At 41.1% G+C, this 9,573-nt stretch overlaps 1 protein-coding gene across 3 annotated transcripts in view; it reads left to right on the top strand.

Moving 5' to 3' along the window:
* RASGEF1B (RasGEF domain family, member 1B) overlaps positions 1 to 9,573 on the top strand; it is a 19,007-nt gene that overhangs the window by 843 nt on the left and 8,591 nt on the right. The window contains exons 2-7 of one of the 3 annotated variants that reach the window (XM_010282490.1): positions 1,088 to 1,210; positions 1,757 to 1,894; positions 2,342 to 2,344; positions 6,195 to 6,407; positions 6,506 to 6,580; positions 7,875 to 7,970. In XM_010282490.1, the coding sequence (XP_010280792.1) occupies positions 1,088 to 1,210; positions 1,757 to 1,894; positions 2,342 to 2,344; positions 6,195 to 6,407; positions 6,506 to 6,580; positions 7,875 to 7,970 (648 nt within the window). The remainder of the gene's footprint in view (positions 1 to 1,087; positions 1,211 to 1,756; positions 1,895 to 2,341; positions 2,345 to 6,194; positions 6,408 to 6,505; positions 6,581 to 7,874; positions 7,971 to 9,573) is intronic. The other 2 variants (XM_010282499.1, XM_010282506.1) reach the window with 2 other exon arrangements.

Below are 9,573 nucleotides of genomic sequence, written 5' to 3'. Positions count from 1 at the left end.
CCTGCTGAAGACATAATTCCTGTTATATTCAGCCTCTGTTATTGTCATAGATCTATTCACATTTCCAAGACAGGATCTTTTTTAACTTGGGTCAGAGTTAACAGCAGCACATGACCGTGCTTAAGCTAGTGCTTATCTATTAATGCTTAATGTAAAATTTAAACATGTAGCAATTTAGATAACAATTGATCAAACATGATGATTTATTCCAAGTCCCTAGAACCAGAACATTGTAGAATCTTTCTTGTGGGTGCCATAGATACTTAACTACTGGCGATGTGGGGAGTGGAGTGGATATTTTGAATATGCATCTCACAATGAGTTCAAATCATGGTATATGGAAAATTAAAGCAAGATAAAGTCCCTCTTCTTGTAACCTTAGCATGAGTTACTAATTTTTATTCTGTAAAATTAAGCTATGTAGTTCCCTTTCACCCAGGAGACAAGCAATGCTATGAAAAACGAACAGTATTTGGGGATTCTTAAAGGAAGTACAAGGTCATAATGTGCAGTTTACTAAGGTCAGACAGGCAAACATAGCATAGTAAAGATGGCGTATGTGGTGAAATTGAGTCAGCTCAACAATCTGGTCAACTGGCATCTCTTTTTGTTCTTTTTCTGAAGACTTTACTTTTACTAGCATTGTGGAAGCAGTTAAGATTTCTGTTGGTATTCTAAGTAGCTTGAACTTGCAACATGAACTCTGTTCCATTGTCAGGCTAGAAAGAGTTATGTAATCTGGAAATGGCTCTCACAAAGGTTTACTGTAGAGCAAGAGAAGGTGAGTTGAAATTTTCAGGTACTGAGTTTATAATAAAGCTGTGTGCAACAGGAGAGCTAAACCAGCCCTGCCTTGCCTTGCCTTGGTTAAATCTTGCATAGCTTGGCTTAAACACAAATTTATAATGCTGAATCTGAAGCAATGACAAATGCTTACTACTGTGGGAATAGCTCTTGGCACAGCCACATGCAGAGTTTTCTTCTGCAGATAATAAAGTATTAGGAACCAATTTGTCAGGAATGCATTTTGAGAAAATACAAAAGTGGTGGTAATTTATCCCTCTCTCTGTCTTCCTCTTGTTTGCAGAGGACATACATCTTCACCTTCCTTCTCAGTTCACGCCTGTTCATGCATCCATATGAGCTCATGGCCAAAGTCTGCCATCTGTGCGTTGAGCAGCAGAGACTAATTGAGCCTGGCCTGGACAAAGTAAGATCCCTCAGTCTCAAGGTCTCTGTTAGTTCCAGTCAAATGTCTCTACCCTGCCCACAGCAAAATATTCCTACTCAAGAGAGTCCTCAATAGGATTAAACAGATTGAAAGCCTGATACAAGCAACTAGAATTTGACCCCTTATTTACTGACATTCATGGAAAATTTCCACACTGCTCAGCCTGTACTCCATGAAGACTGTTGCTGCTGCTGCACTGTTCATAGTTAGTGATAAATAATGAAATACTAATAAATGTCTTGCACTGAGACACTCCTGATAATGAGGGGAATCATTCTAAGATTTCCACCTACCTGGGTCCTAATTTCCAGGTCAGTTAAGACAATAAGAGTCTTTTCATCAGCTTCAGTGGGTATTGCTCTAGCCTGCAATCCAATGCTGAATTAAATTAAGCTTAAAAATTTAACTGGCCTTCACACCCTTATGCTCCACAGTATCCTACAGAAGGGAATTCTATTTCCTTTGGGTTAGATATGTGCTGTATTGCTGTTACAGGTAACATTCCTCCTTACTGTTTTTAAATAGAACTGGATACGAAAAATTGCACCCAAAATCCTACAGTTGTTGACTGAATGGACAGAGACATTTCCTTATGATTTCCGAGATGAAAGAATGATGAGGAACTTAAAGGAGTTGGCACAAAGAATATCCAGTGGTGATGAGGTAAGTTGTCTGTGCATAAAGTTACTGGATAAAAAGGCATTGCTTTAATACTTTGATATTGCAGGTTTGTTGTATTGATAACATGGCATGGCTCTGGGTGGCTAAGCTAACTTATTATGAAGGTGCTGGTAGGCAAAAAGTTCTGCCCAGTACCTAGGCCTAGGAAGAAACAACACAGCGTAAGCAGATCCTTTTCAAAGCACAGGCAAGGTTCACTCCATCCCTAAACCCATAATTGCAATAATTGCATATTGTGCAGACAGACACAACTTGGTAGGTGTTAGTATTTTTCATTTTAGTGATTCTGCTTGGAAGAAGCTGGGTAAGGCACTGGGAAGCCTTGCATATCTGAGAAATCCCTACTGATATTGATAATTTCTTCAATTTGTGTAAGTAACATGTGTTGGGATTGGGCCTCTGATCTGTAGGTGAGTGGAAGACTTATAGCAAGTTTGGGAAAAAGTTTCTAAAAAGAAAACAGGACCAGGAAGAATTGTCTTGAGCTTAAAGCATCAGATATGGACTCAGAGGAAGTCTGTCATGTTCCTTCCTCTGGATGGAGCACACGAGGAAATCACATGACCTTTTTCTAAGTCCCAGTTCTCAGGTGGAAGTTTGACAGAGGCAGTATGAAATATTTTGATGCTTAACAGATGCTTGTCTTGTAAGTACTGAAATAATCTCAAGCCAAAAGCCAAGGCTTAAATTTACTTAGTGGAAAGGCAGTTAACAGGGTTTCAATACGCAGATCACGTGTAGCTGGCGTAATACTAAGATTATAAAAGACACTGGAAAGGCATTTGGAAGAACTATAAATGCAAAGAGCAATTGCTAAATGGCATTGTGTTTCTAGTGTCCCTCAGAGGCTGGTGTTCCTTATGTAAGCTTTATATATGATTTTTTAATGATTATATGGACGAGGCAGCAAATGGCATATTAACAAGTGTGTAGGTAAGCTTTACTGGGAGGAGTTGCAAGTGCTGCCAAAGGGCTGGAAGGATCTTGAGAGACTGTAAACAAGGATGGAAGAGAACAAACCTAAGCTGAATTTGAAAGTTGAAACACATTTTGATGTTATGAAAGCGGGGAGGGACAGAAGAAGATGAGACAAGAGAGTGAGATACAGTATGGAATACAAATTAAAAAGATACCAAGTTTGATGGGCAAGCTTAGAGTTGCTGCAAGATAGCTAAAGGGGGCCTTGGACTGTGGAGAGGCAATAGGTTTGCCTTCACTGTGGGGGTGCCAGGTGGCACCTTTCACTGTACAGTGCTCCTGCACTGTTGCTTTGTTTCTGGGTACTCTTAATAGAAAGATAGGGAACTGAAGTTCAGTTCAAGGAAAAGTAGTAAGATTGAGTAGTCACACCCACTGGCACAAAAAGAGAGAGCGAGCTGTTTAGCGTGGGGGAAGTTGAGCTGGTGGATGCAGAAGTGAAATGGCAACAAGTGAAGCGTTGTGTACAATGAAGTTTCTGGCAATACAGACAGTTTAAACAGTGACATCATCTATTGAGGGGAAAGGCAGACATACCAACTGCTGGAAAATGAGCACTAGGGAGCAATCGTACTCTGGCAGCAGGCTGTATATCTTTTCTAGCTTTGAGCATTTTTTGACTTTGAGGCTTCCTTTAGTAAGACAAAGGGAAAGCAAGTGGTGCAGTAAATTGACTTGTGTTATTCTGTGCTGATTGGAACAGTAAATGGCAACTTCCTTGACCTTGCTTTTCTATAGATTGCTTGGATTTGTGAGAGTCATCACCTTGAAGCATACAAAAGAAGCAGTGGTTCCTATTCCTGTTCACCACAGCTCTTCTATTTGTAGCTTCTTATACTGCTTCCTGAATCATTGTGCTGTGCTCCTTGTGCTCCAGTACTGTTAAGAGCTAGCAGTAAGAGTCCAACTAAAACCATTCACCATGCTAACATATTGCTGCATCAAAAAAAGGTCTTTGGAAAAGCTTTGGTGGGTTTATTTTCTGCCGACCCTTTTAATTCCATTTCTTCCACTTTTTCCTTCTCTATGTCCTGAGATGTCATCATGCTCATGAGATATTTCTAGATTGTTCTGGTCCCTTTTACCACTTAACTGACCTTTGTTTGAATTTATATCTTTTGGAACCTTTCCCATCAGCCGTTGCCTCCCATTTCCTGATTAGTTCCATATAAACATTTATTACTGGCTTTTTCTGTGAAACATTGATGAGTGTATGCAGTCACACCAAAGCCACATCCTGTATCCTGATGTCTTTTCATATGCAGCCCAACATTGCACTGACTTCTCTTCCCCCCACTATGATATATAGTGAGATTGACTGTGGAAATACATTTAACATATGATATTCCACATCTAGCATGTAGTAAAGTACTTCTAGTCACTATCCATACGGGACAGACACAAAGGGGTGACCTTGAAGTGAAGTGTCCCATCACTTTCTCCCATACTGTCCAATCCTCAGAGGTTTTTAAATATAAATAAATATTGGCACTGTCAGTGTAAATATAGAACAAAAAATGAGACTGTGGGATAAATAAATGGAAAGGGTAAACTTAATTTAGAGGAAGACCATATGTTTAGGCTGAGTAGTAGCCCTACTACAATCAAATTAATATCTAATTAATAAAAGATATCCTGTGAGTTCATTGGTGTGTTGTTAAATATATATATATATATGATATTATAAAAATGCATAAGATTAAGTAATGGTCCAGCAGCAAATACCTGTTATGGGTGCAAAGTGCAGTACGTATTTATCCTTGCACAGAATGCCTCAAGGTCACTGCCTCTTTGCTCAAGAGGAGACGGGCTCAAAAGAGCAGAGGGATGTTTGCTTTGTGGGCTCAGGTACATCTGTGAGGTGTGAGAGAAAACTGAGATTTCTTTCTGCCTTTGTGCCGAGAGGGTTTTACCTCATCACTGGACAGAGGGATGTTTGTTGTGTTGAACTGCTGTTAGACTAGAAGTGGGCTAATTACCCTGATTTCTTGTTCTGGTTTGGAGCATATCTGTGCCAGTTTGCCATTTCACTGGGGTTTTCCAGCTACAGAAGCAGATTGACCAGAATTAGGTGGTTCAGCTTTGTATTTTCACCCATTTTCACCCTTATTTTGTTGTCAGTTCTGCGTTGACATGAACCACAAATTCAGGCAAGGTTTGTTTTTTTGCTTTGAAGCTTAACCCACTGATTATTACATGACTTCCATTAGTAACCAGAATTCATCCTGAGTATTTTAGATGTTTTTTCATTCTCAGTTGATTACCGGCTGGGCAAGAAATGCTTCATAAAGTTCTCTTACACGAGAAAGAATTACATTTCAAAGAATTTGGAAGGAAATGGGTCAGTGAAGCAAGTCTTTATGTGTGTCACCTAACACCTGTTTATGGAAGTGCAGCACTTGAAGTAATGCTTCTGTGTCTTCCTGAGGAAAATGTAGATCTTTTTCTTTAAAAACTTGAGATCCCCCTGTTCTCTCACCACCCACCCCGGTAAAAATTATGCTGTGTGGATTTGTCTAGAACATCAAAATATATGTAAGCAGAAAGCAATTATTTGCCATGTAACAAGACAAATTCAGCCATAGTTGAACACAACTGACTTCAAGAATGAATCTGACGCAAGATAGTGCTGTTGCATTTGAGTAAATTTGGAAATCATATAAATGGTAGCTTTGGAGGGGATGAGAAAGAATACAGAAAACATTCCTGCCTTGGACTGATCACACTATACTGTGCTGCCAATATAGGATTATCAGCAAAATGATGCTCGTTTTTTCAGCCGCTTAGGTTTTCCTTTAATGGCATGGTATCTGGAATTTGAAAGAGTAACCACCTTGGGGTTATTTACACAGATGTATCTACTTAAGAATCGAGTCTTGTTCCTACTTAAATTTGTCACTCCTGTTAACTTAAACTGTCACATGGAAAGGCCTGCGAGGTGAAAGAAAAGAGAGACTATTTTATTATCTCCTTTTTCTCAGATTTACTGCAAGTTTTAACTCTGAATTCAGTGAAAACTGGTCTTGATTTACTGAATTTACTGAATTAGATTGTGCATTACTTTTCTGCCATTCCTTGAGCTAACCAGGTCACTGTTGAATCTGTGACACAATCAGTGTTTAAATTCTTGCTGGATTCCTTTTGGTCTGATGAAATGCCAATATTCAAAACTCACATAGTAGATCATATCCTAAGTTGACAACAAATACAGGTATCAGCATCAATCTGTTTTGGTGTCATGCAGACTTTAATACTATCTTCTCACATTTTGAAAATGTCTCCTGATTGTTTCATGTCATGACAGATGTATCGGAAGAACGTACAGCAGCTTCTTCAGAACCTGATTCGGAAGCTCGCCACTGTTAGCCAGTATGAGGAAGTACTCACAAAAATTAATGCCACATCCACAGATCGCCTTATGGTTCTAAAGACCAAGCCCCAGTCCATCCAGAAGGACATAATCACCGTCTGCAATGATCCCTGCGTGTTAGCTCAGCAGCTGACACACATAGAGCTTGTGAGTTATTATACTTCAAGTATGATTTAGTCCTTCCCCTCTTTTTGAAATGCAGGTTAACACAGGATATGACTTGGCTGCTTGTGTGCTTTATTTAGGAGAGACTCAATTATATTGGACCAGAAGAATTTGTCCAGGCGTTTGTGCAAAAGGATCCTTTGGATAATGACAAGGTAATTGGAGCTGATCTGGAGCAGCTCTGAAAAGCAGCATTTCACATACTGGAGCTCAGGTGCCCCATGAGCTGGAAGTGAGTTCCAGCAACAAATGAGCACCAACAGAAATGACCTTTATTGTGAAAATGCTTTAGTATTCCTCTTTAAAACATTGTTGATGCTTTTTCTTTCTGGAGGGCAACTCCTGGAGCTCCAGAACTCAGCCAACAAATTGACTTAAATTAACACATTTGCTGTTTTTTCTGATTTGATCTAAGGGAGAACTGTGAATGTTTTCTCCAGGCCACCTATGTGGTCTATAGCTGGAAAAAGCTGAGTTTAACTTTGGCTTTTGTGTTACTCATTTTCAACAATGTTCTTCCTTTTAGTAAACTCTTTGCAGCAAACTGGCAAGTTGGGCAATTTGCAGGCAGAGCACACCACAAAAAGGGAGCAGTAAGCTCTAGATCCATGTGAGATGAAGGGAAAAGATGCAGTGTTTTTAGCCAACCATGCTAGAGTTGTCATCTCCTGGAGTGCTGCTTTCAAGATGACTTATGATCTGTAAATAAACTATATCAAAGTCAGGCAGTTAAAACTTGAATTACTGTCCTTCCTAAAACTGACAAACAGAATAGAATGACTCAAGTTTGATGTTCAGTCACACAGTCTCTGAAAATTATTTTGTAGGTAGACATCACTAAAACTGCTGTCTATGCCTTTTTAGGCAATCCTCAGATGTGTGGGAATCGTTCCAAGGCACTACAGCACAACAAATAGCACTGGTTAGGACAGGGAGAATCCAATCAAAATGGTAGAGCTGATCTCCCAAAGTTAGGATGCAGTATGTTAATTTGGTGTCAACAACTGAACATAATGTGCCAGTGGAGTGGGCTGGCCTCTGTTTTCCTTCTGTGCTTGCAGAGAGCATAATGTCTCTACTATATCAATGGGACAGGAGTGAGGACTGAAACAGTGCTCATATTCAAGGAAGCTTTAAGCAGATACTTAGCTTTGATTGTTTGCATAAGTCTGTCCTAAATCCTTAAAGGATCCCGGTAGGACTTACAGCAGGTGATGCATTCCACATGCCTGCTTGAGTGCTTTACTGAGCCAAGAGCTCAGGAAGAAGTTACACATGCTCAAATACTATCACTGCTGCTTTCACTCTAAGCTTTTGTCACTTTGCGTAATTGAGTTATTTCTGGTTACTTGACAGTGTTTGGGGATGGCAAGGCAAAAAGCCAAAAGTTTTATTTCAGAGAAAATATTAAGAATACACTAAAAGTTGCTATTTTTCTTCGATCTGCAGAGCTGCTACAGTGATCAAAAGAAGACCCGGAATCTGGAAGCCTATGTGGAATGGTTTAACAGGCTCAGTTACTTGGTTGCAACAGAAATCTGTATGGTGAGCAAGGACTTTTTCTGCTAAAAGGTTTTTTTCAGTCTAGTTGTCAAAAACTGTGAAGCCTTTTCAGGTTTGGTGCCCCTTCAGTGTGACCTTTGACTTTTCATTCTCAGCTCTATACTTTTTCCCATGTGGATGAAGTCAGTGCAGGACTGAAGAGGAGTAAGTTCTGTGTTTTCAGCATCATACTTGTGCCTCAGCCTTGTTCATGTGGCACAGTAGTGATGTTATGCTGGATTAGCCCTTCTTGGCACAGGAGTGTGTCTGGCCTGCCGTTCTCTCCTGTGAATGCCCCTTGTGAATGGAGGCATCTTTTCTCTCCTCTGTGCTGACCCCCTTCTCTGCTTTACTGTTTTTTGTACCCCTCTGTTGGATGCGGGCAGAAACATAATGACAAAGGATGAGGAAAAGGCTGAGGTACTTAATGCCTTCTTTGCCTCAGTCTTTAAATAGCAAGACTAGTTGTTCTCTAGGTACCCAGCCCCTTGAGCTGGAAGACAGGGATGGGGAGCAGAATGAAGCCCCCATAATCCAAGGGAAAATGATTAGCAACCTGCTACACCACTTAGACACACAAAAGTCTATGGGTCCAGATAGGATCCACCCAAGGGTGCTCTGAGGGAGCTGGCAGAAGTGCTCACCAAGTCACTTTCAATCACTTACCAGCAGTTGTGACTAAGCAGAGAGGTCCCAGTTGACTGGAGGTTAGCAAATGTGACTCCCATCTACGAGAAGGGACAGAAGGGTGATCTGGGGAATTGTACCAGGCAAGATTATGGAGTAGTTCATCTTAAGAGTACTCACAAGGCAGAAGTGCTCACCAAGTCACTTTCAATCACTTACCAGCAGTTGTGACTAAGCAGAGAGGTCCCAGTTGACTGGAGGTTAGCAAATGTGACTCCCATCTACGAGAAGGGACAGAAGGGTGATCTGGGGAATTGTACCAGGCAAGATTATGGAGTAGTTCATCTTAAGAGTACTCACAAGGCACATACAGGACAACCAGGTGATCAGGCCCAGTCAGCAGGGGTTTATGAAAGGCAGGTTCTGCTTGACCAACCTGATCTCCTTCTATGACAAGGTGACTTGCTTAGTGGATGAAGGAAAGGCTGTGAATGTTGCCTACCTAGACTTTAGCAAAGCCTTTGACACTGTTTCCCACAGCATACTCTTGGAGAAACTGGCTGCTCATGGCTTGGATGGGTATTTTCTTTGCTTGGTAAAAAACTGACTGGATGGCCAGGCCCAAAGAGTTGCAGTGAATGGAGTTAAATCCAGTTGGCAGCCAGTCACAAGTGGTGTTCCCCAGGGCTCAGTTTTGGGGCCAGTCTTGTTTAATATCTTTATCAATGACCTGTATGAGGAGATTGACTGCACCCTCAGTAAGTTTGCAGACAACACCAAGTTGGGCGGGAATGTGATCTGCTCGAGGGTAGGAAGGGTTTTCAGAGGGATCTGGACAGGCTGGATCAATGGGTCAAGGCCAACTCTATCAGATTCAACAAGGCAAAGTGTGGGGTCCTGTACTTGGGTCACAAGAACCCCGTGGAATGCTACAGGCTTGGGAAAAAGTGGCTGGGGGGGGGACCCCGGGACACAGACC

Source organism: Phaethon lepturus, unplaced genomic scaffold, assembly GCF_000687285.1.
Source record: "Phaethon lepturus isolate BGI_N335 unplaced genomic scaffold, ASM68728v1 scaffold5250, whole genome shotgun sequence".
In the NCBI taxonomy this organism is placed as follows: domain Eukaryota; kingdom Metazoa; phylum Chordata; class Aves; order Phaethontiformes; family Phaethontidae; genus Phaethon; species Phaethon lepturus.
Note: the sequence above shows the minus strand (reverse complement) of the source record. Positions and strands in the feature narration are given on the sequence as shown.